Source organism: Grampus griseus, assembly GCF_964374135.1.
Source record: "Grampus griseus genome assembly, chromosome: 5".
Classification (NCBI taxonomy): domain Eukaryota; kingdom Metazoa; phylum Chordata; class Mammalia; order Artiodactyla; family Delphinidae; genus Grampus; species Grampus griseus.
This window is the reverse complement of record NC_138998.1, coordinates 142717262-142743131: the sequence shown is the minus strand read 5'-3', so window position 1 is coordinate 142743131 and position 25870 is coordinate 142717262. Positions and strand designations below refer to the sequence as shown.

Sequence of the window (25870 nt, the reverse complement as noted above, 5' to 3'; positions counted from 1 at the left end):
TGCGAGGAGAGGCCGGTTCACCAGTGGCTTCCCTGAACGCCCACACGGCTGGGCAGAGTGGGGACTTGGGGGCCGTGGTCTGGCCAAGGGCCCCCCCCAAGGCCTTTTCTCTCAAGACCCCCCGTAGGGCTTCCCTGGTGGCGCAGTGGTTGAGAGTCCGCCTGCCGATGCAGGGGACACGGGTTCGTGTCCCGGTCCGGGAAGACCCCACCTGCCACGGAGCGGCTGGGCCCGTGAGCCATGGCCGCTGAGCCTGTGCGTCCAGAGCCTGTGCTTCGCAATGGGAGAGGCCACAACAGTGAGAGGCCCGCGTACCTCAAAAAAAAAAAAAAAAGAAGACCCCCGTAATCAGCGCGGTCTGCCTCCAAAATGAGGTCCACGGGGAGACGCTCTCCTGGGGAGCGGCTGCTGGCGTGTGGGTGTCCCGACCAAGGCGCAGATGAGCCCCCCAGTGTGCACGCGACCATGTGTGCAGGTGACAGCATGGCTGCGTCCGTGCGTCAGTGTGTGGTGGGCGCCTGGACTCTGGCCCCCGAGTGCAGGGTCAGGCCGACCCAGGACTTCCTGGGACAAAGCAGAGGGAAGAAAAGCTGGACCCCAACTTCCTAAGACAAGCCGTGCCTTTCACATAGCACCCTGAGAACAAAATATGAAAAGAGAAGAGAAGAGGTGCCCACACGAAGACCAGGGCTTTGGGCACCCGCCGGGCTGGCCCCTCCCAGATAGCGGCGTCTCTGTGGGGCCCCGACTCCCCACAATGTGGGCTCCCCCTCAGCCTCACCCTGCCCCTTGCAGGTAAGACCCCTATGCAGATGAGAAGTGGGGAACAGCCAGGGCAGTGCAGACAGCAGCATCCACGGAATGAGGCCTGGCCTCGCGCCTGCCCAGGGTAAACGCCCCCCTCACAGGGGCAGGGGGTCTCCCCAATACCCTGGGCTCTGGGAGGCCAGCAGTCACTTCCTGCTCAGAGACAGACACTGCCGTCCAGCCAGACGGCGGCTGCTATATGGGTCCCTTTGTATCAGAAGTGCCCGGGGCCCAAGTGTCCACTCGGGGAGATGCTCTAAGATTAGGAAACAGGACCCTCACCAGCCTGAGTGCCAGTGGCCCCAGTGTCCCAACTCAGCTGCCCCCAAAGTTAAACATGGATGTGCCCCACAGCGCCCTTCCTCCCAGGCAGCTAGAACTTTTCCAGATTAATTGAGAACACAAGATGCAGCAGCCGTGGACGTCCCGGGCTGGAAGACAATAGCGTGTTATAGAGACAGCCCAGGGACCCCAGAGATGCATGAGCAGTTCCTTTCCAAAGTTCTCCCATTTCCTCTCCATGAAATTCTCCATGGTTCCCATCGGGAGTAGGCCTCCGAATGCCACAGCCCTAAGATCACTGCTCCGTTCTCCAGTTACAGGCGTCCTGGGCGGGGGATGTGGCCACACCTCCCTGCAGATCCGGCAGCTGCTGTGCTGGAGGTGCTGGCCTGAGGCGCTGGCCCAGCTGTCTCGGGAAGGGAACCAGTATCTCTCCAGAAAGCGAGTGCCCAAGCCAAGCCCTGGGAGCTCAGAGGTACGCCTTCCTGGGAACACAGTGGGTGGCACCTACATAAGCCAGGGCCCTCTGGTCTGCCGCACTCGCTTCAGATCAAGGAATCGGGGACTTGCTAGTTGAAGACAGTTTCCCTTTCAGCAAACAGGCCAGCCAGGACCAAGTGGGATTTAGCCCAGGTACTTAAGGTTGGCTCAACATTTGAAGATCACTTAATGGAATCCATCACATCAACAGAATTAAGAAAAATCACACGGTCCTATCGCTAGATGCAGGAAGAGCATCTTATAAAATCCAACGCACGTTACGATAAAAACTCTTAGTAAACTAGGAATAAAGGTGAACTTCCTCAAGTTGGTAGACTATCCACTAAAAACCTACAGTGAACATCATACCTAATGGTGTACTTAACAGTGAGAAACTTGAAGCTTCCCCACTAAAACCAGGTACAAGGCAAGGATGCCCCCTCTCACCACTCCTTTTCACCATAATAGCTAACGCCATAAGACCAGAAAAGGAAACAGAAGCACACAGATTGGAAAGGAAGAAATAAAACTATCAATCTGCAGATGACATGAAAATCAAAATGTAGAAAACCCAAAACAATTACCCAAAAAATACTCCTGGAACCACTGATAATGGCAAGTTTGTAGGATATAAGATTAATGTACAACAGTCAACCATTTTCTATATACCAGCAATGAACAAGTGGAATTTGAAATTAAAAACACAGTACCATTTACACTAGCACCCCCAAGATGAAATATTTATATTTATACCAGGTATAAGTATGACATATATGTGTACAAGGTCTACATGAGAAAAGCTACAAAACTCCGACAAAAGAAATCAAAGGAGAACTAAATGAATTCAGAGATATCCCATGTTCATGGATAGGAAGACTCAATGCTGTCAAGATATCAGTTCTTCCCAATTTGCTATAGATTCAGTGCAATCCTAATGAAAATCCCAGCAAGTTATTTTGGGGCTATAAACAAGTCAGTTCTGAAGTTTATACAGGGAGGGAAAAGACCAACACACTACTGAAGGAGAAGAACAAATTTGGAGGACTGACAGTGTCTGCCTTTAAGACTTATTATAAGCTACGGGAATCAAGACACTGTGGTATTGGTGCAAGAGAGACAAACAGATCAACGGAACCGAACAGAAAGCCCAGAAATAGAGCCACATAAATACAGTCAACTCATCTTTAATAAAAAAATCAAAGGCAATACAATGGGGGAAAGATAGTCTTTTCAACAAATGGTGCTAGAACAACTGGACATCACATGCAAAAAAAAAAAAAAAAATACTCACGATGGATCACAGACCTAAATGTAAAATGCCAAACTCCTAGAAGATAACATGGGAGAAACTCTTGATGAGCTTGGCTTTGGCAATGACTTTTTAGATACAACACCAAAGGCACAATTCATGGAAGAACTGACAAGCTGGACTTCTGTGCTCCAAAAGACACAGTTACGACAACGAGAAGACAAGCCACAGACTGGGAGAAAAAATTGCAAAACACGCATCAGATAAAGGACTGTTATTCAAAATATATAAAGAACACTTGAAACTCAACAATGAGAAAATGAACAGCCTGATTAAGAAATGGACGAAAGACCTGAACAGACGCCTCAGCAAAGCAGACACACAGATGGCAGTTAAGGACCTGCAAATATGCTCCACATCAGCTGTCATCAGGAAAACGCAAGTTGAAACAACGAGGGACTTCCCTGGCGGTCCAGCGGTCAGGACACAGCACTTTCACTGCCGAGGGCACGGGTTCAGTCCCTGGTTGGGGAACTAAGATCCCACAAGCCACGTGGCTCGGCCAAAAAATATATATATATAAATAAAATAACAATGAGATATCACTATACACCTATCAGAATGGCCAAAATCTGGAATATAGACAACACCAAGTGCTGACGAGGCTGTGGAGCAACAGGAACCCTCATCACCGCTGGTGGGAACGCAGATGGGTGGCTGCTTGGGAAGACAGTCTGGCGGTTTCTTACAAAACTAAACAGACTCTTACCATAGGATCCAGCAATCGCTTTCCTTGGTATTTACCTAAAGGAGCTGAAGACTTACGTCCACACAGAAACCTGCCTGCGGGTATTTACAGCAGCTTTTCCACAGCTGACAAAACCTGGAAGCAACCACGCTGTCCTTCAGCAGGTGAACACACAGACTGTGGCCCATCCAGACAGTGGAATAGTGTTCAGAGCTAAAGAGAAGTGAGCTATCAAGTCAAGAAAAGCCATGCAGGAAACTTGAATGCATGTTCCTAAGTGAAAGAAGCCAATCTGAAAAGGCTACAGGCTGTATGATTCCAGCCATATGACGTTCCGGAAAAGGCACAACTGTGGAGACAGTAAAAAGATCAGTGGCCGCCAGGGGTCGGGGAGGAGGGACGAACAGGTGGGGTGCAGAAGATTCGTAGCGCAGTGAAAATACCCTTTGTGATACTATAATGGTGGATACATGCCATCTACATTTGTCAAACGCATGACGGAACATATAACACTGAGTGAACCCTGAACTTTGGACTCCGGGCGATTGCGATATGCCAGGGCAGGTTCACCAATAACAACAAATGTACCGCTGGGTGGGGGTGTTGACAGTGGGGAACTCTCTGGACCTTCCTCTCAAGTTTGCTATGAGCCTAAAACTGCTCTAAAAACAAGTCTGTTAAAAAAATTAGGCAAATGATAAAAAGTAAGTAAATATCGCAGCCCTACTATATTATCAGACAAAACAGAACTCAAGAGGAAAGGCATGAAGTGGGACAAAGGGGATGGTAATTTTGACAGTCCACCGAGATGTGATGAGCCCGGTACCACCCCGCGCACCCAGGATGCGTGGCAGAAAGGGGAGGAAGTCCTCATTCACGATGCAGACCCTGGGTCTCTCTCCTGCCCCACCCTCCCGTTAAGATGGGACATAACCACCTCAGTAAGACAGCCTGATCACGTGTCTAAAGAAAGTCCATCCTGTCCCTTCCTCACACATGGCAGTGGTCACCAAGTCCAGACAGCTGTGGGGTTGGGGAACCTCATCTCAGCATCACAGAGAAAACCCACGGAGAACAAACATCTCAGAAACATGCAGGACTGGGAAGCATCCTAAACAAATGGAGAGGTGACCCAAGTCCCGGTGGATGTGCCGACAGGTTTACAACGTTCAGATCTGCGCACACGTCCACCATGACCAACCATAGCCTCGGGGAATGTTTCTGATGATCTAGGAGAGAAAGTGCCCAAGGGCATCCGAGGCGTCTTTGAAGAATGCTATGCATTCCAAGTGAGGCGTGTTACCCAGCACCCAAAGCTGGGATGCACAGGGGCTCTCGGGCCGCCAGTCATTAACACAGACTTGAACAATCGAGGAACAAAGAGATCGGGAGGCTGAGCGGGGCCACTGGCCCTCCAGCGACACAGGGAGGCTTCCCAGACCCTGTGCAGGAAGAGGAGACTTTCAGGTGCACAGAACGTGATCCCACGTCCACAAAGCAGGACTCACGAGTATGTGTGGGTGCACACACGTGCACGCACACGCTATGGCAGCAGGATAATGGGCCCCAGAGGTGTCTGTCCCACAACGCCTGGAACCTGTGAGCTGTCGCTGCACTCGGCAAAGGGGACTTTGCCGGTGTGGTTACGGTGACGGCCCTTGGGATGAGACCAGCCAATCTAACCACGAGCTGAGCAGAGAACCTCTCCCAGCCAGGGCAGAGAGCCAGAGAGGCGCAGCCCGAGAAGGGCTGGTGGTACCACTGGCTTTGAAGGTGGAGGGGCGCCGAGAGACAAGGAACGCAGGCTGCCTCCAGAAGCTGGAGAAGACAAGCCGAACCTTCCCTGGAGCCCCAGAAGGAGCGCAGCGCGGCAGGCACCTTGCTTCTGGCCCAGAGACACTGACTTCAGACTCCCGACCCCAAACGTGATACACTAGTGTTGACTTGAGCCCCTGAGTTTGTGGTCCTTTGTCTTGGTGGCCACTCACACACCACACGTGTGCAAATCCACAGAGACGCCCCGCACAGGGAGCTGTGTCTGGCCCTCCCTTGTGAGGCCCGTAATTGATGAACGTGTTCACGACTAGCTCTGGGATGAAGACCTAACACAGGGGAGAAGCAGCGGAGGACGCGATGAGAGCAGGGTGGCCCTCAGGGACGAGAGAGGCAGGTGCAGGCGGTCCTGGGCCAGCACGTGCATGGTGGCAGGAGGACGGCCCGCTCTGAGCAATGGCCACTCTGCACTCTCCCTCCTCGGGACTGAGGCCGCTCACCTGCAGAAACTGCCCCTTCCAGTGGGGCCTCCCCCGACACCCCAGGCGCCCTCTCCCCAACCCCAGCTGCGTCCTCGCTCCCAGGGGTCAACCCGCCCACCTGCTGGCCCACCCAGCAGAGACCCGGGAGGACCTGGGACGGACATTGCCCCACCCGTCCCTGTGTGGAGGCCTCACTCCCCAATCTCTGGGGCCTAAGGGACAAGAGACCCTCCCGAACAGTGCGCTCTCCCCACGGCGCCACAGGGAGGGGAGGGGAGGGGAGGGGAGGGGCCGGGACACGCACGGCCTGACCGCAGACGCCGACGGAGCTGGCGGGGCCTTGGCGGCGACAGCCGCCCTCCCCTCCCCTCCTGGTCACACGCACGGGGGTCCCTCCCGACCACCTCCCCGAGCCCCACACCGCTGGCCGCGCATCCCCCCAGCCGCGAGCCGGCGCCAGGGAGGAAGCAGGTCCAGGGGGAGGCGCTGCGATGGGCTGGACAGGGCCGCGGCCTCAGGCTGCTGTGCACCCGTCCACGCCCCACCGGCCACCGTGAGGCGAGGGTGCCCGTCTGTCCTGGGGTCCGCCACCGCCCTGCAGGACACACTGGAGAGCAGGGACGCAAGTGGTGGTACTGTGGGGGGGGGGCCTGCGGGCAGCTCTGCTGGGGCCTGGGAAGGAGGCGGCACCCGCGGCTCGGGCCTCGCCCACCCCGCCCCACGGCCGGCACAAGCAGCCCAGGACCTCACTCGGCCAGAGCCAGTTTCACCCCAGGGCCGCCCTCCCCGGCCAGGCCCCCGCCCCCGCCTGCCCCTCCCCCCACTGCACACAGGCCTGGCCCAAGGGACTGGCAGCGGGCAGAGGAGGGCAAGGGCACTCCAGCCCTGGCCCCGTGGGACACCCCCGGCCAGGCCACAGCCAGCAGGGTCCCTGGTGTGGTGGACGTCCGAGCGGCTGACGGAAGAATCCCGCAGGCTTCTGCTCTGAACACGGCCTCAGGCCGCGGCCCTGCCAATGTGTGCCCACGCCCAGAGAGAAGTCCCCGAGGCCGCTCCACAGACCGGGCCAGCTGCAATCAGGGGAATCCCACACCCCGCGCAGCCCTGCCCAGGCCCTGCCAGCGCGAGGCCCGTCCTGCACCAGCCCCCGCCCCGGGCCCACTGTGGCTGAACCCCCAAGCCAAAGGGGACCTGGGCCCAGCAGCGGGACGTGTGCCCAGGGCTCTGAGCGGACAGGCCTGGCCTTCCCCGCTCCCTGCCCCTGCCCCGTGGAGGTGGGCCTTTGCGTGGCACCAGGGGCCCTCCTGGCAGGACACCTCCCTGCGGTGCTGCCCCTGCCCCACGCGCGTGGTTGGGGACAGGGCAAGGCTGGCTGGGAGACGCGGCACAGACTCTGGAGGGGCCCGGGCTGGCCCGGTGTCAGGTGTACTGGGGGCACTGACGGCGTGGAGGGTGAGGGAGCACGCAGCTCGCTGCAGCCCCCTCCCTCAGCGTGAGGTCGATGCCCTCCGTGCCAACAGGCGGGCCAGGCCCCTGCCCCCGCCCTCGGCCCCGCCCTCAGGGACAGCCACAGGGCCCGTGGGCTCCTCATGCGCCAGGCCCTCCCAGAGGGGACCCCGCCCGGGCTGCTCCTCGGACACCCTCCTGGCCACCCTGCTCACACGCGGGGCTCAGCCACCGCCCCCCTCGAGCAGCGTCCCCATCCGTCTGTCTGCAGAGGCCACGGTCCCACCTCCCTCTCCTCCCAGCCCTTGCTTTCTTCTTCCTTGGGGTGGGCACCACCGTCATGGGCGCTTGTTCCTGTCCTGCTGTGGCCCGGGCACCGGCAGCCACCTCCTCACTGCATCCCAGGCCTGGCCAGGGAATCGCCCATGCACATCCCTCAGGGGCCCAGCAGACTGACACCCCCTCTCGGGGTCCAGTGCAGGCGGCCCACCCCCACTGGCCCAGCTCCAAAGCCCAATGACTTCAGAGACCAATGAGTGGGTCGAGGCTGCTCCCCACGGCACCACGGTCGCGGGGGGGCGGTTAGCAGTACACACACAGCAGGGCACGGATGGGCCCGCAAGTGCGAACGGGGAGCAGGCTCCGCTCAGGGGCCCAGCCACACCAAGGACGCAGAGGCAGCTGGTGGGCCCTAGGAGGCTGCGGCGGCCCATCCCTCTCTCCTACCAGCCACGTGGTGATGGGGCGAGTCCATGTGGGGGGACGTGGCCCCCAGGAGGGAGTGGCCCTTTTGCTGCCCCGGGGTGGAGGGGCTCTGGAGCTCACGGACCGGCTGGGGGACCCCCGTGAGCCCCTCAGACTCACTGGTCGCTAGATGGTCAAGACCTGTCGACCTTAAGAGCTGCAAGCCCCCCGTCCCTTCCGCCCCCTCGACCGTGCAGGCTGGGCACAGTGGCTGGGAGCCGTGGGCAGAATTCGGTGGGAAGTCCCGTCGCCGTCCTGTGCCTTGGTTCCCCCTCCGCGACAGGTGTGTGGCAGGCGACCTCAGAGCGTGGGGGACCTGCCGTCACGCACAGAACCTCTGGTCTTGAGCACGCCTCTCAGCCTGCCCCCCAAAGGAAGCAGCGCACGCCGTCCAGCCTCCCGAGGGCGCTCGCCCAGCCGGACCGACGGAAGGCGGGTGGCGGGCCGGCCGTTACCTGCAGGCGGCCCAATGAACACGCAGCGCCCATCCTCGCGGGCTGGGAGCGAGGCGCAGGGGAACGGCAGCCCGCGCCCGTCCAGGCGGCTCCAGCACGCGTCCTCCAGGGCCTCGCAGAACTGGCGGCAGGGCGGCGGGCCGGGCAGGGCGCCGGGGCCACAGGGGGGGGCCAGCAGCAGGCAGAAGAACCGGGCCAGGAAGCGGTGACAGTGGGTCTGCAGGAGCGCCCCCCAGGCCCGGGCCGCGGCCTGCACCTCCTCGCCGCTCGCGTGGTGGAGGTGGTTGGGCAGCCAGAAGCGCCCGATGCCCAGGTGGCCGCAGAGCGCCAGGGAGGGCAGCAGGGGCAGGCAGCGGCCGGCAGCGCCCAGCAGTGCGGAGCTGTCAGCGAGACCAGGCCCCGCAGGGTTAGCCACGTGGGGAACCCAAGCACCCCTGTCCCCACTTAGAGCCAAGAGTGCGGCGTGAGACAGCTTGGCGGAGGGCTCAGAGGAGAGAGCCCAGGGGGCAGGGTGCACTCCCGGGGAGCCCGTCACCAGGGCAAGCGGAGGAGGCGTGCGCGTGCGGTCATCAGGGCGTCGGTGCTGCTGGCCGGGACGGGCTGCCGCGGGCAAGAGGCCCTTGCTGTCCAGCTCCTGGGGCCACCCCGGGGGCGGCTGGCTTCCTTGGGGAGGGGCCCCGGCCCACGCGGAGGACAGAGAAGCTCTACCTGGGGATGGCGGTGGTACCGCAGGCTCCCCGAGCAGGGCCCGGGGCCTGTCCGGGGAGGGCGGCGGCTGGGAGGGCGGCGGCTGGGTGGGCGGCGGCAGGGTGCCGGCCTCGGTCCTCTGGGTGTCCGGAGAGCTCGGGGCCCCGGTGCTCAGCCAGGGAGTGGTCCAGTCGTCCTGGGGGCCCCTGGAGGGTCCAGGGGTGGTGAGGGGGTCCGTGGGGTTCTCGGGGCCTGGCGTCCCCGCCCTGGCAGAGCTCGTGGTGGGGGTGGTGTCGTCCCACAGCTGGACGAAGCTCCGGATGCCCAGAGCCACGTTCAGGATCTTGGCTCCGACGCCAGCAATGTTCTCCTCCTTTGTGTCTGGGCTCGCAGTGGAGGCTGCCGAGGGGACAGTGGGGGCCTGGCCCTGGCCCACCTCCGGCCTCTCCAGAGGCGGCTCGGGGCTGGCAAGGGCTTTCCACTGCTGGGTGGGGTCATCCTGGGGGGCCACGTGCGTGGTGGTGTCCTCTGTGGGCCGCACAGGTGAGGTGTCCTCTGTGGGCTGCACAGGTGAGCTGCCCGGGGGCTTAGAGGCCAGTGTGACCGTGGACCCGGCAGTGTTAGCGGACCACAGCCAGGACATCAGGTCAGCCCGGGTGGGCGCGAGGCAGCATGCAAGCAGCAGCAGCAGGCCACAGTGGCCGCGGCGGCCGCTGGGGTCCGGAGCCATCAGGCTGTGTGCACCGCAGAGCAGCGGGCGGCCTCTGCTGTCCAGAGGCGGGGCCAGCCCGCCCCCACCTCCCGCCCCCGGGCCCGCAGCCAGCTCCCCGTTCAGGCATCCAGGCGGCTCCCCCTCCTACCTCCCGCTCTCAAGGGCTCTCAAGGAGGGAAACGGACAGATGTGCGCCTCTACCCAAAGTGACAGGCCCCCTGGAAAACGCCTCACACCTCCTTGAAGCAGCCGCAGACTCCACCAGAGGCCAAGGGGCACTGACAGAGAAGTCAGACGACTTCCCAGCTCCCTCCCCGGGCCCTCCCAGACTGCCGCCGAGTCCCTGCTCCGGAGCGTGGGCACAGTGGGCTCCGGGCCGGCACACCGCGGTCCCCCGGTGGGGGGGCGCTCCTGGGTGCACTGGAGCTTTGGGAAGGACCCTCCTCCTCGCCCTGCAGCCTGCAGAGCCCAGACCCAAGAGAGAGCGCCAGGCACAGGTCCTCGGGGCGTCCGTCCTGCGCGTGGCTGGGAGCCTCAGGATGCCGGGGTACAGCCCCTGGCCCCCGTGCCCACAATGCTCTGCACTGGAGTTTCTCTGACTGAGAACAGCCTGGAAGCCTGGCCTCAAGCCACGGCTCTGGGGCAAAGCTGGAGCTTAGAAACCACTGGCTTCACTGTGAGTCCATCCTTCTGCCGCAGCTGCTGCCCTGAGATGGCAGCGTTTGGTCCCCAGGGCCTCTGTTCAGGTCACCTGTTCCGCAGCCTGCCCAGCTCTGTCCCCCCGCAGACGCCGGCCGCCCTCCCTCCACCTCGCCAGAGAGCACGGCCTCTTTTCAGCTTTCGCTCTTAAAACCTGCGCAAACACACCGGCCCTCTGTCTGACGGGCTGGTACCGCGCTCCCCGGCTGACCCTGCCAGTGTCCGACTTCTCATCAGCGCTTAGCTGAGGCCTGGGGGAGCTGCTGATGAACCCCTGAGAATTGCTCCAAAGGGGCAGAGCACAGCAGTTGGGAAGCGACGAAAGGCAGAGCAAGATTAGGGACTCGGTGAGACCAACGGTAGACAGACAGACAGAGGTCCCCCCTGCCACTCCCACACCTCAGAGCTCAGCCCGTGTGCAGGGTGGGTGACTGGGGGATAAGCCCTTCACGCAGCCCCCGGGCGCCAGCCTCCTCCAGACATCACTGGGCGCCCCTTCTGGGGGTGTCCCACTCTGCAGACCTCTCCGGAAGCCAGGTTAGCCAGGCCGGCCTGCAGCTGGACTCTTCCCACCGAGCCCCGACTCCTTCCCTTCATAAAACTTCAGACGACACCATCCCTCTGTCCAAAACACTATGGGATGCTGCCCCGTGGCCTGAAGTCCTGCCAGCGCCTCTCCGGGGTTTGGGGAGAAGACCTGGGCACGGGGAGCAGCCTTGCCTGGGACTCACAGCCTGTGCAGGTGTCTGACCTGGAGGCTAGCTGCTCCTCCCCACCTGGCGCCTGCCCGAGCAGGCGGGGACCCAGCTCAGCCTTCACTGTAGCAGGCACACCGTGTGGCGAGGAACCTGGGCCCGGAGACCAGAGGCTCTGGGCCACAGCCCAGGAGAGGGGGATGCCGAGTGGAATGCAGGCAGTCTCTACACGCGCCCACACGCGCCCGCACACGCCCGACACTCGCTTATGCAAACACACGTGTTCCCTCCCGCAGGCTCACATCGTCACATGCACCCTCACACATCCACACACACACGCACGGGTCTCACCACACGTTCCACGCTAGACCCCACGCGTGCCCTGCATGCCAGCCACGCCTTCTGTCTGAGTCCCCTCGGAACCCCGTCCTCTCCAGCCTGTGGCAGGGACCCCGGCCCAGGATGCCCAGGGTGCCATCGACGAGCTGGGCCGCTTGGGACCAGAACCCACGTTTCAGGACAGCTGAACAGCGGGTCCCCTCTCGAAAGGCAGGGGCACCCCGTAAGCCAAATTTGGGTTGCACCCTCCACCCCAGAGTTCTTAGAAACGCCTCAAGAACAGTCTCTTGCTAGTTATGCCGCTGATGTGATTTTATGCCTAAAAGTCTCTGGAAAATCTCAGGACAGATATTCCAAAGGCCCTTCCCCTTCTCCAAGCACGTTCTGGAGAGGGACTCTGGGCCCTTTTGAGGCAGAGCCCCTGAGCCCAACACGGTGGGGCTGCCCTTGTCCCCCCCGATGGCCCCGTGCCCTCAGTTACTCCCTGGGGGCCGCTCGCCAGCCCCCAGCCCTGCATTCACTCGCTCAATTCACGCTTCCCGGGAGAGCCAGGAACGCGGAACCGCGGGGCAAAGGGGGATGGTAGCTGTGACCCCACTGCACTGAGCGACACACCACCATCCAGTGGGCAGCCCCCACCCTCCCCGCTCCAGACCTCACCCTTCCTGCCCACCTTCTGGAGACCGCGGTCACGCCCCGGCACTCCTAGAACGTCACACGTCCACCTTCTCTGGAAAACGTCAGCACAGCTCTGCCCCAGGGCTCGGCTCCCATCAGGAAGCAGCCTGCCGAGGTGCTGGTCCGTGAGGCTCCCTGCACACGCGTGCCCACGCGTGCACAGGCTCGCATGCACGTGTGCACATACGTGCACGTGCACACACACGTGCGTAGCCCCACATGTGCACACGCTCACATGCACACTCACACGGACACTGCAGCATTCAGAAAGCCTGAGGTGTAGACCGGGCTCCCCCAGCAGACTGTGGCTGCAACAGGCCCCCCGCCTGGGCCCAGCCCCTCAGGGACACACGGGGCTCCGGTCCATCCATGCACAGGGTCCTGTCAGCACTGGTCCCTATGGAGTCTGTGCTCGTTGTAGAGGTTGGATAACCTCCCTGTCACTCGTGGGGATGGAGAAGGAGGGGAAAATGGGTTTCGAGGGAAACCATCTGATGACTGAAACACAAATCCCTCTGGGTCAGGTGCCACGTTTCTGAAAGCACTTTGTTCTCCAAGGCCAGGCCCAGAGAGCCCTCAGCCCTCCTCAGAATCGTCACAAGCGCTGTGCTGAGGAACGACCCCAGGCCCCCGGGGGAAGGTGGCCCCCCCGTCGTGTACAGAGTGGTCCCTCGGCCCCTGGTCGCTCCCCCACCCATTCATCCTCATGCCCTAGAGGGAGAGGGGTCAGACGAGACGCTGAGGGGTGCACAGGGGGGCGCGTCCAACCCAATATCCCCTCACCCAGCCCCCAGCGGTGACCTGGCCTTTCCTCCCTCTGCCCACCCTCGGGGTATCACAGAGGCATTTCCGTGCAACCTGAGAAGTTTCGTGGTGCCTCGGCGCTGCCCAATCAGAACTCGGAGCACAGCCTCCTCTGGCCCTCCCAGCCCTCCACCGGAGCAGCCCGGGGGCCCTGTTTCCCGGGTCCCAGCCTCCTTCCTGGCGGGGACTTGGCTAGCTTCCCTGCGGCTCCTCAGGCCAGATTAGAGAGCAGAGGCCCAGGTCTCAAGGGCACTCGCCCCATCGCCTCGGGGCTGAGGTGGACCACCCACCCTGTGTGCCCTGCCCAGGGTTCCCCGCCGCTCCCCACAAGGAGCACGGAGGCCGTGTCCTCAGTTACTTCACGGGGAGCTCAGGAAACAAACCAGCCCCGAATCGCACCCCCCCCCCCCAGCCAGCATGTGCGGACGGGTGGGCCCCCGTGCAGCCCAGAGCATCCTGGGACCCCTTTGTCGCCCTCAAGGGTCTGTGGTCTCCCTTCAGGTTTCACTTATGAGAACAGCCGGCAAAGGGCCGTCCAGCTGACCACAGGGTGCCCAGCAACGTCTAAAGCCTTCCTGGGCTCCTATGACCTTTGGTGACTCTCTAGTCATCCCCGGTAACCTGGGCACTGGTGTCGGTGGCCTGAGATGCCAGCCCCTTGGAAGCCATCGCGGGGGCTCCCTGCATGCAGTGACTCCATGATGGGCAGGCCCCTGGTGGGACCCTGGCCGAGAAGCCACCTCCCGTGGGGCCCTCTGCCCTGAGGACTGGCTCTCCCCCGCAGGAGCTGAGCTCTGTCCCGGGCCCTCCAGCCAAGCTTGGCCACGAGGGTTCCAGGAGTCTGAGCATCTACCTGGCCCTGGAGGACCCTGAGGGCACCTCTCCACCAAGGAGTGGCCTCGATGTCCACAGACCCACGCGTGGGCTCGCCACTGCCCGCCACCAGCCAGCTGGGCTCGAAACTCGGAAGCAGGCAGCAGCTCGGCACCCAGGTGGGATGGCCTCTGGGGAAGCCTGAGATACATCCGAGAAGATGCATGCATTGACCTAAGCTCCCAGAGCGGCCCCCTGGAGGACCCTCTGACCACACACAGGTGCCCAGAAGGGAGAAAGCCCAAAGCTGCCCAGAGGGCCATCCTCTGAGGACCCACGGCAAGTCCTGCCCGTGCAAGGAGCCCTGGGCCCCCAGCATCCAGTTCAGGAACAACCGGGATCCAGGAATTCCTGGTGAGCTGGGAATTCACCAGGTCCAGGACCAAAAGCCAATGACAGCACAACTGCTGCTGTGGTCTCCATCTGGCAAACTCTTACACATCCCTCAAGACCCCATCCCCTACACTTGCTGTCCTGTGGCTCCCAGACAGGGCTCGCTGTTCTTGCCTTGGATCCTTCCTTGGTGACGACGCCCCGCTCCTCGATGGTGTGGTAGCTTCTGTTCTTTGTTAACCTGGTGTCCACCTGTTCTCACATTTCATGCTGTGTCCTGACTTAAGGCAAGTTCTCCTGCGTGGGTGGGTTCCTCCTCCCACCCAGCCTTCCCCATGCCTGCAGAACTGTCTCTGGTGGCTGAAAACTCCCCTGGAGGACATCGGATTTCTGTCTGAAGCCTCCTGGATACTATCCAACACAACAAGGGTAATTTAAATTATAGAAGAGAATTCTGTACTCAGAGGAGACATGCGGGTGGCACCGGCAATAACAAGGAGCTTTCTCTTTCTTGGGAATGAACTGGCCAGAACTCCTGTAGATGCCTTGTAGGTGCCAGGTGACCCCTAGCAAAGCTTTGGGTGGATTCCCGATGCCCCTTCTCCCCTCACGCCCTCACTCCTCCCACGCCGACTTCCTGAAAGGCCCCCCTCTCTCCTCCACCCACGACACACACAGCGGCTTGTGGCCCAAACCAGCGAACACCTGCACCGTTGTTAATTCACCCCAGGGCTCGCCAGGTACATGGGAGCATGTGCGTCTATAGGCGTGTGTTTGTGTCTCTCTGATGGGTGTGTGATTACGTCTCTGTGTGCGTGCATGTGCATGTCTGTGTACACACACGTGTGCACACGTCTTGGGTCTGTGCCCACACGCGTCCACTCACTCCCGTGCACGCTATTGTCTCTGGGTTCCTGGACGCCGGGGAGGCTGCAGGAAAGGCCCGCCAGGCCGGGGTTTGCCGGCCATCCCCTGGGGTCTGCACTACCCGGTGACGGGGGTTAGGACTTGCTAACTTGTTAGCCAGTGTTTGCACGTTCTTGTTGGAATGACGTCCCAAAGCCGCAAATGTCTAAGTCACTCCCTCAAACGCCTGCCTCGGCCTCCCCACGGGGACCCAGGCGCCGGCCTCATCAGACGGTCTCTCTGGCTCAGGATCACTCCCCCTACAAGCACCGGGGGGGGGGGCAGCCACCCCTTCTGAGAGGACCCAGCACCCACAACTTCCAGAAGGTTCTGCCCTCCTGCTGCTGGGAGACCGGCCAGCCTCCGGCCCCGCCCTGCGCTGTGCCAGGGTTTGTTCTGTGTGGCCCTTCTGGTTGGATTCCTGAGAAATGTGGTCTTTTATTTTCATTTTTTCAAAAGCACGAAACACCCACATGTGCGCAGAGCCAATGCGAGGAACAAAGCGGAGCGTGTCCAGGCCTGAGGCTTCGGGCTGTGAGGTCAGAGCACGGCCTTGTCTGCCCGGGGCTCAGGGACGCTGCCGCTGGGGCCTCAGCCGTCCTGGGCCCACGGCGGGGTCTCTCCTGGGCCCCTCCGGGTGGTCTGCCTGCAGCTGCCCACATGTGGCCCAAAGGCTGGCCCTGATTCCTCTCTTCAGCCCATCCCTCAGACCATCCCCCCCCCCCACGCTCCCCAGGCCAGCAGTGTCCTGCAGGGACCCCTCCTCAGGTCGCCCAGGGTCACCTCTCCTGCTCCTCCCTCGAGGACCAGGTACTAGAGACCATTCAAGACGCGTGGGCCTGCGAGGAGCTGGCCGGCCTCCAAGGAGCAGGGCTGGGAAACCAGTCCCAACATCCAGTGCTGGGGACAGCCCCCAGGGCGGCAGCACGTCCAGTAAAGACCCGTACATTGTGGGGACTTCCCTGGTGGCGCAGTGGTTAAGAATCTGCCTGCCAATGCAGGGGACACGGGTTCGAGCCCTAGTCCGGGAAGACCCCACGTACCACAGAGCAACTAAGCCCGTGCGCCACAACTACTGAGCCTGCGCTCTAGAGCCCGTGCTCCACAACTACTGAAGCCCGTGCACCTAGAGCCCGTGCTCCGCAACAAGAGAAGCCACCGCTATGAGAAGCCCACGCACCACAAGGAACAGTTGCCCCCGCTCACCGCAACTAGAGAAAGCCCGTGTGCAGCAACAAAGACCCAACGCAGCCAAAAATAAATAAATAAATATTTAAAAATTAAAAAGAAAAAGACCCATACGTTGTGGACACGTTTACAGCCCTTCCAGAATGGAACACACCTTCTCATCTTTCTGTTTATAATTGCCCAAAGTGTCCAAACGTTCTGCCCCAACCCTGTGTTTCATGGTGACTTTTTTGAGCCACAGTGATAAAGGCCACAGCTCCTAAGATGCCCATTGAAGGCCCTGCTGCTGGGCCTGCTGACGACAAGCTCTATGCGGACCGCTGGCCAGGTTCCCGCGCTGGCCGGGCCTCTCCTTGTGGCCACTGTCCGCCCTCAGGTTGCTGTGAAGATTAAGCGGCACGAGGTGGCCGGGCAGCCGGGGCTACAGGTCAAGGCCCACGGGTGCCTCCCCTCCCCTCGGGTGTCGGTCACCCGAGGACCCGCCTGGCCACATCGCCAGTGAGAGCCGAGCACACAGACAGGAGGACCGTGGACAGCGGGGACCTTGCAACACCGTCTAATCTTTAACCACCAGGCTGTCCAGCCCCCCTCCTCTGCCCTCAGGTGTCCTTTAACCCACTTCATCCCAGTGTGGGAAAGTGGAGACCCGGGTTCAGGTCGCCAGGTGCATGCCCTCAGCGGAGCCCCCAGCTCCCGCGAGGGCCGAGGCCCCGCTGCCTGGGCTGAGCAGGCAGGGGAGGTGCTGCCTGGTGGGAAGGAGGCTGTCCCAGCCCAAACCCAGATTCCTCTATGGTAACAGCAGAGCCAACAGGAGCCCTCTGGTTCCCAGATCAACACCAAGCATCGCCCCGTACTCAGCTGGGCACACTGTTCCCACAACCCCACCACTGGTCTGGGGTGACAGAACACAGGGGACCCTCCGACCCCCACAGAGCCGGCCCCTTGGGAGGCGAGCGTGGCAGGTGGAGACCACCGGCTGGAGGGGTCGGCAGTGGAGGTGAAAGGTGGCTGGGAGCAGAGATTCTCAAGACGTTGACACATCTTGGGGAAAAGGCACCTCCCCGGGGCCACGCGGTGACCGCCAGACACGCACGCCCTCCCACGTCCCAAGGGAAGGCCACGCGGAGCACACGCGGTTGCCTGTCCAGGGTGCACAGCCAAAGCCCTAATCCAAACACGAGGAAACAGCTGGACAAGTCAGACAGCGTGCTTCGCGGGATGGACAAGTCAGACAGCGCGCTTCGCGGGATGGACAAGTCAGACAGCGCGCTTCGCGGGACAGCGCCCGGACTCTCCAGAAACGGCCACGTTAGGAAGCGTAAGGAGGAAGGGGCGGCTCTAAGCTAACAGGCTGAGGGGTCACGGCCACCAAGTGCCGTGCGATTCCTAGATGCTCCGGGGCCGCCGGGCAGAGACGGGGCCAGCTTCATAAAGGCCGTCATTGGGACCTGGAGGACCCTTGAATGTGGCCTGTGTGATAGAGGACAACTGGACAGGAGGCGCACACGGACAGCAGGCCACGGGGCAGGATGCCGCGCCCACGTCCCCAACGAGCGTGTGCACCTGCACGGGGATGTGAGTGTGGATGCACACGTGGACACGGTGTGCAGGTGTGCACGGCCCTGGGTACAGACAGGGCCAGACCAGGAGACCAAGGGGACCCGCGATGAAGGAAGTACGTGAGCAAACCCCACACTGTCCTTCGACTTTTCTGCAGGTCTGAAACGTTCCCATGAGAGAAGTTCATGGGGAGAGTAAAGCTCTCCTCCTGTGTCCGCCTGGAACACTCTCTCCACCAGCTTTGTCTCTGGAAAGGCAGGTGACGCAGCAGAGGGTGGTAAGAACTGCTTTCCAGGCACGTCCCGTCCCTGGGGCCACGCGTGGGTGTTACCCCTGCCGAGACTTCAAAAGGCCCTGGCGGGTCGCCACACGGCTGGGAGCGGCTCCTGCCTTCCCTGAGCGCCCGGCGGGCGGCAAAGTCGCCGACTTCTCTCACTTGGCGTCATTTAGGTTCACGTTCACAAAACAAAGATCTGAACGTGTTTCTCCCAGTCAGGCTTTAGACTCTACGGGAATCATCCAAGCTACACCCCAAGGCAAAGCAGATGCGTTCACAGGCTCTAAACACTCCTTTAAGAACCAGGGATAAGCACGCACATGTGGTCGCCTTACCTTTGATAAAGGAGGCAGGAATGTACAGTGGAGAAAGGACAGCCTCTTCAATAAGTGGTGCTGGGAAAACTGGACAGCTACATGTAAAAGTATGAGATTAGATCACTCCCTAACACCATACACAAAAATAAGCTCAAAATGGATTAAAGACCTACATGTAAGGCCAGAAACTATCAAACTCTTAGAGGAAAACATAGGCAGGACACTCTATGACATAAATCACAGCAAGATCCTTTTTGACCCACCTCCTAGAGAAATGGAAATAAAAACAAAAATAAACAAATGGGATCTAATGAAACTGCAAAGCTTTTGCACAGCAAAGGAACCATAAACAAGACCAAAAGACAACCCTCAGAATGGGAGAAAATATTTGCAAATGAAGCAACTGACAAAGGATTAATCTCCAAAATTTACAAGCAGCTCATGCAACTCAATAACAAAAAAACAAACAACCCAGTCCAAGTATGGGCAGGAGACCTAAATAGACATTTCTCCAAAGAAGATATACAGAGTGCCAACAAACACATGAAAGGATGCTCAACATCATTAATCATTAGAGAAATGCAAATCAAAACTACAGTGAGCTATCATCTCACACCAGTCAGAATGGCCATCATCAAAAACTCTAGAAACAATAAATGCTGGAGAGGGTGTGGAGAGAAGGGAACACTCTTGCACTGCTGGAGGGAATGTGAATTGGTACAGCCACTATGGAGAACAGTATGGAGGTTCCTTAAAAAACTACAAATAGAACTACCATATGACCCAGCAATCCCACTACTGGGCATATACCCTGAGAAAACCATAATTCAAAGAGTCATGTACCACAATGTTCACTGCAGCTCTATTTACAATAGCCAGGAGATGGAAGCAACCTAAGTGCCCATCATCGGATGAATGGATAAAGAAGATGTGGCACATATATACAATGGAATATTACTCAGCCATAAAAAGAAACGAAATTGAGCTATTTGTAATGAGGTGGATAGACCTAGAGTCTGTCATACAGAGTGAAGTAAGTCAGAAAGAGAAAAACAAATACCGTATGCTAACACATATATATGGAATTTAAGAAAAAAAAATGTCATGAAGAACCTAGGGGTAAGACGGGAATAAAGACACAGACCTACTAGAGAATGGACTTGAGGATACAGGGAGGGGGAAGGGTAAGCTGTGACAAAGTGAGAGAGAGGCATGGACATATATACACTACCAAACGTAAGGTAGATAGCTAGTGGGAAGCAGCCGCATAGCACAGGGAGATCAGCTCGGTGCTTTGTGACCACCTAGAGGGGTGGGATAGGGAGGGTGGGAGGGAGGGAGACGCAAGAGGGAAGAGATATGGGAACATAAGTATATGTATAACTGATTCACTTTGTTATAAAGCAGAAACTAACACACCATTGTAAAGCAATTATACTCCAATAAAGATGTAAAAAAAAAAAAAAAGAACCAAGGGGTTACTCTACTTTGCTCTTCTTTTTTCAAGAGTCTTATTCTGGGTGCCTTGAAATTCCATATGGATATTAGGATCGGTTTGCCAATCCCTACAAAGACATCAGCTGGGATCGGGTAGGAGCTGTAGTGGCCGGAGGTTGTTTGCGGGAGTGATGCCGTCTTAACGATGTGAAGTCTTCCAGTTCGTGAACACGGGATGTTTTTCCTTAATTTCTCTCTAAGTTGTTTTTTTAAGTTTTCAGAGTATACATTTTGCACTTCTTTGTTAAATTTATTCCTAAATATTTTACTCTTTTTGATGCTTTTGTAAATGGAATTTTTTCTCAATTTCATTTTTGGATTGTTCGTTGCAAGTTATTGAGAAATACAATTGGTGTTTTTATATTGATCTCGTATCCTACAACCTTGCTGAATTTATTTGTTAGTTGTAACAGATTTTTAGCAGATTCCTTAGGACTTCACACATATAAGATCATGTCATCTGTGAACAGAGTACAACACTGAATAGAAGTGGTGAGAGCAGGTGTTCTTGTCTTGTCCCCAATCTTGGGGGGAGCGTCCAGCCTCTCACCAGTAAGTTCGATGTTAGGTATGAGTTTTTCGAGATGCCTTTCATTGGCTTGAGGAAGTTCCCTTTTTTTCCTAGTTTTTTTAATGTTCTTATCACGAAAGGGTGTTGGATTTTCTCTATGCCTTTTCTGTGTCTACTGAGATGATCATGTGATTTTTATTTTTTATTCTGTTGATGTGATGTATTACATTAATTTTCAGACATTAAACCAAACTTGCATTCCTGGGATAAAGCCCACTGGGTGATGATGTATAATTCTTTTTCTATGTGGCTGAATTTGGTTTGCTAGGATTTTAAGAATTTTTTGTGTTGTAAGAAACGTTGGACTGTAGTTTTTTGTGTTTGTGATATCTGTATGGTTTTGGTATCCAGGTAATACTGACCTCATAAAATGAGCTGGGAAATGTTCCCCCATCTCTTATCGTTTGAAAGAGTTTGTGAACTGGTTTTAATTCTTCTTTAAATGTTTGGTAAAATTCAGCAGTGCAGCTGGTCTTTTCTTTATGGAAGTTTTGGGATTACTAATTCGAGCTCTTCATTTGTTACAGATATATTCAAATAGTCTATTTCTTATTGAATTTCAGTAGTTTGTGTCTTTCTAGGAACTTGTTCATTTCACCTAAGTTATATAATTTGTTAAAATACAGTTGTTCACAGTATTGGGTTCGAACATTGTGTAGGGTTAGAACAGAACTGGAGGAATCACGTTTCCCTACTTCAAACCTTTTATAATGCTAAGTGACCAAGGCAGCAGGTACTGGAACAAAGACAGGCAGACAGATGCGTGAAACAGAATTGCGAGCTGAAATAAACTCACGCATCTATGGTCAACTGACTTTCCACAAGGTTGCCCAAACTATTCAGTGGGGAAAGAATAGTATTTTCAACAAATGATGCTGGGACAACTGGACAGCCACAGGCAAAAGAAGGCAGTTAAACCCTTACCTCACACCATATACAAAAATTAGCTTCAAATGGATCAAAGACCTAAATATAAGAACTAAAACTATAAAACTCTTAGTAGAAAACATAGAATAAATCTTCATGACCGAGGATTTGGCAAAGGACTCTTAGATATGACACCAGAAGTCTGAGCAACAAGAGAAAAAACATAGATCAATTGGACTTCATCAAAACTGAAAACTTTTGTGCTTCAAAGGACACAGGAAAGTGAAAAGACAACCCACAGAATGGAAGAAAATATCTGCAAATCACACACCCAATAAGAGATGTGTATCCAGAATATGAAAAGAACTCCTGCAACCCAACAATAAGAAGACAACCCAATTTTTTTAAACTGGCCAAGAATCTGAAGAGACATTTCTCCACTGAAGACAAATGGGGACCTCCCTGGCGGTCCAGTGGTTACGACTTCGCCTTCCAATGCAGGGGGTGCAGGTTCGATCCCTGGTTGGGAAGCTAAGATCCCACATGCCTCGAGGCCAGAAAACCAAAACAGAATCAATACTGTAACAAATTCAATAAAGACTTTAAAAGTAGTCCACATCTCAAAAACAAGACATACAAATGGCCAACGGGCGCATGAAAAGATGCTTAATAACACCAGTCATCTGGGAAACGCAAATGGAAACCACAATGAGATACACTTCACACCCACTAAGATGGCTAGAATCAAAAACGTAATCACAAGTGCTGGCAAGATGTGGGGAAATCACAGCCCTCATCCTCTCCTGGCCGGAGTGTAAGATGCGGCAGACGCTTTGGAAAATAGTGTGGCAGTTCCTTGAACGATTAAGTAAAGATACCTTATGCCCCAGAAATTCCACTCTAGATACACACCGAGAGAAATGAAAGCATACGTCCACACAAAATCTTTACACTAATGTTTACAGCAGCACTATTCACTTCAGCCAAAAGGTGGAACGATACAAGTGTTCCCCGGCTGGCGAACAGATACACAAGGGGGTCCATCCACACTTTGGAGTGTGACTCAGCCACCAAAAGGACTGAGGTCCTGACACGCCACCACATGGATGAAGCTTGAACACATGACGTTCGAGTGAAAGAAGGCACACACAAAAGGTCACATACAGGTGATGCCATTTACATGAAATAGAACAGGGAAATCTATAGAAAGTAGGTTAGTGACTGGTCAGGGCTGGAAGTGGTAACAGCTAAAAGGTTTCTTTCTTTTACTGAAGTATAGTTGATGTGTAATATCATATAAGTCACAGGCGTACAATACAGTGATCCAGTTTTAAAGGTTGTCCTCCATTCAGAGTCACAAACTCTTGGCTATACCCCTGTGTTGTACAATATATCCTTATGGCTTCTCTTATACCTAATAGTTTGTACCTCTTAAGCCTCTATCCCGATCTTGCCCCTCCTCCCTTCCCTCTCCCCACTGGTGACCACGACTTTGTTCTCTATATCTGTGGGTCTGCTTCTTTTTTTTGTTACAGTCACTAGTCTGTCACATTTTTTAAATCCCACATACAAGGGAAATCACACAGTATTTGTCTTTCTCTGTCTGACTTATTTCACTCAGCGTAACGCCCTCCAAGTCCATCCATGTTGCTGCACGTGGCAAAGTTCAAGGCTTCTTTCTGAAGTGATAGAGACGTTCTAAAGTTGACTGTGGTGATGGTGGCGCACATCTCTGAACACGCTAGAAACTGCTGAATCGTACACTTTAAGTTCGTGAACGTATGGCATGTGAATTACGGCTACATAAAGCTGTTTAAAAAAGAACGAAGGGAGACCGTGTCACCTTTCTCAAACCACACAACCCAAATGCTACTTAATTTGCATTTATTTGATTGTTCCTGAGATTGAGGGTTTGAATATATCAGTGAAAATATCTCTTTCCTTTATCAATTCCTATTAACTTTTACTCATTTTCTAAGGGAGTATTTGCCATTTTTTTAGAAGTCAGGGATGGGGTCACTGGTCATCTTTGCCGCTAATGTTGTTTTTCAAGCTTATCACAAAGCCTCTTTCACAAAGCCCAGGTTCTTCCTTTTAATGAGCTTAAGGTTCCCCTCCCACTTTCTGTGCCCGCGGGGCCTCTCTGGGCCCGGATGCCCGGCTCATCCACGGAGCTGCCTGTGCTCAGCTCCGCGGGCTCGTGGCTGACACCCACAGGGTGCTCGTCCTGCACAAGGCACGTCGGACCACACTCCTGCCCTGGGAGGCATCAACCTCACTACCCTCCTCCGTCACATGAGGAGCCCAGGGAAGGAAAGGAGGTGGGCCGGCCCCCGGCGGGGAGCAAAACCCTCCGGCGCGGGGCCCAAAGTGTAGCCACTCCTCTAATTCTTCACCTCCTGGGACATCGTCCCTTCCTTCGTTCAACAAACACGCACTGAGCTCCCACTGTGTGCCCAGCCTGGCTCTGGGCGCTGAAGATGGGTCCACATCGGGGCAGGAAGAGTCCACCACAAAGAGGACGTGAAGGAACAGAACCAGCTGGGAGAGCAAGGGACACACGGGGTGAGCGCCCAGACCAGGACGCGGGGCAGAGGGAAGGCGCCTCTAGGAAGATGATAAACACAGCGGCGTCCCCGAAGCCCCCGGGGAAGTGGGCTCCCCGCACGCGGACACCAAAGTCCTGTGCAGTGAAGTGGCCTTCCCCATGGAAAGGCCAGACACCTGCTTGGCTACCCAGGAGGGGACAGACAGCCCCTGATGGCCAGCGGGGAGGACGGTCCCCTTTCCAGGAGTCTTGAGGTCAACCAAAGCCGATGTCACCGTGAGACCTGGGTCCTGTAGCAGCTGCAGAGTCCTCTAGTGTCTGCAGCTTCAGTGTCATGTCCGTGACACATGTGACGGGGCACAAGGGGGCCAGCGTTTCAAATGAAGGCTCTTGACCCAGGAAATTAATATGTGACTTGTGTTTCCACCAAGCGTCCCAGGGACTCGGCGCCGCAGAGCGTCACGTCACTGCTCCATTCTGCAGTGACACGTCCCCACCACCCCCTCATACAGGCACAGGGCAGCCCCAACCCCCCGTGACCTTCTAGAACCCATGAGAACACACTGGGGGGGCAGGAGGCCCCTGCCAGGGGCTCCCAGCATCTCGAGGGCCCCCCAACACCTGGGAGCTGGGCTCCTGCAGGCGCGGGCCAGGGGGGAGCAGAGAGGACGCAAGGGACCCGAGGGGACCTTTAAAGCAGCGAGCGGCCCGATTAGTCTTTAAGGGCCTGGCATCTGCTCGTTAACTGGATTTTTCACGGACGGCTGCAAGGCAGGCTCCCGCGGCCAGCTTCCCACGGGGAGGGGTGGGGAGGCGGTGGCCTGCTTGGCCCCCACCTGTGACCACCCTGGTCAGGGTCACGCTCCCCACAGGCGCCACGCTCTGGGACTCACGGCCCGGGCAGCTGCCCTACTGATTTCACGTCCACAAGCACCTCCTCGACGGCGGGACCCTCACTCATCTCACAGAGCCGTGCCCTCAGGGAAGAGGGCCCAGGCGTGCTCGTCCACCGGAGGGTCGGCCCAGACGCTGCTGCCCGATGCAGGAGGACCCCAAACCACAGAGGAGGTGCAGGGGGCCGGGGAGGAGGGCCGAGGACCCGGCCAGGCCAGAGGGTGACAGGCAAGGACGGGGCATCCCCACGGTGACTGTGACGACATAAACGGGGCTCAGCATGGCCGCGGGCTACCTACTCCTTGCTCTTGGCATACGTTTTTGAAAATTATGAACGCAGAACTCACGGACAATGAAGAAGAAGGAGAAAGCGGAAGGTGCGGGGACTGGGAAAGCTGACGGTTTGCTTCCCGTGGGCGCCGTGCGGTCGAGTGTGTGAGCAGTGTCCAGTGGCGTCCAGACTCAGGGTAGTGGCCCAAGGTGGCCGGGCGGGGTGCCTGGGCAGGACCGGCCCACGCGAGGGCACTGCATGGATTCATTTTAAGCACAGGGGTGGGCGCGCCTCTGTGGGACGGCTCCTGTGTTCTGGTGCTACACGTGAGCTGGGCCCTCCCCTGCCTGGACCGTCCTCCGGGTCAGCCCTGGCTTAGCCACCTCCCACCCGGACCCGCCATCCCACACCCCCGGCCCTGGGCCCACGTCCCCCCTCACCTCCAGCAAGGCCCTGACCTGGAGCAGCTTCTGATCGGGGCGTGGGTGCCAGCCCCGCAGGGCTCTGCAGAGTGCTGGGGGCAGGGGGGCGAGGGTGGTGGCCAGGCCAGGCTCCGTGGAGCACCCTGGGCTCTGGGAGGGCGTTTCTTGTCCTTCCTGCACTGCTTGGCCTCTGGTGGCATGCCCCACAGGCTGGCTGAGTGAGCACACACGCCATCACAGCCCAGGGGCCGGCGGGGCTCACAGGA

At 57.4% G+C, this 25870-nt stretch overlaps 1 protein-coding gene across 3 annotated transcripts in view; it reads right to left on the bottom strand.

Annotated features, from left to right (window-relative positions):
* COL18A1 (collagen type XVIII alpha 1 chain) overlaps positions 1-25870 on the bottom strand; it is a 97421-nt gene that overhangs the window by 38066 nt on the left and 33485 nt on the right. For 2 of the 3 annotated variants that reach the window (XM_082655680.1, XM_082655681.1), the window contains exon 1: positions 9175-9905. The exons of the other annotated variant lie outside the window; for it this stretch is intronic. In XM_082655680.1, coding sequence (XP_082511806.1) covers positions 9175-9883 — 709 coding nt within the window. In that variant the 5' untranslated portion in view covers positions 9884-9905. Of the gene's footprint in view, positions 1-9174; positions 9906-25870 lie in introns of those variants that run through there. 3 annotated transcript variants of the gene reach the window in all.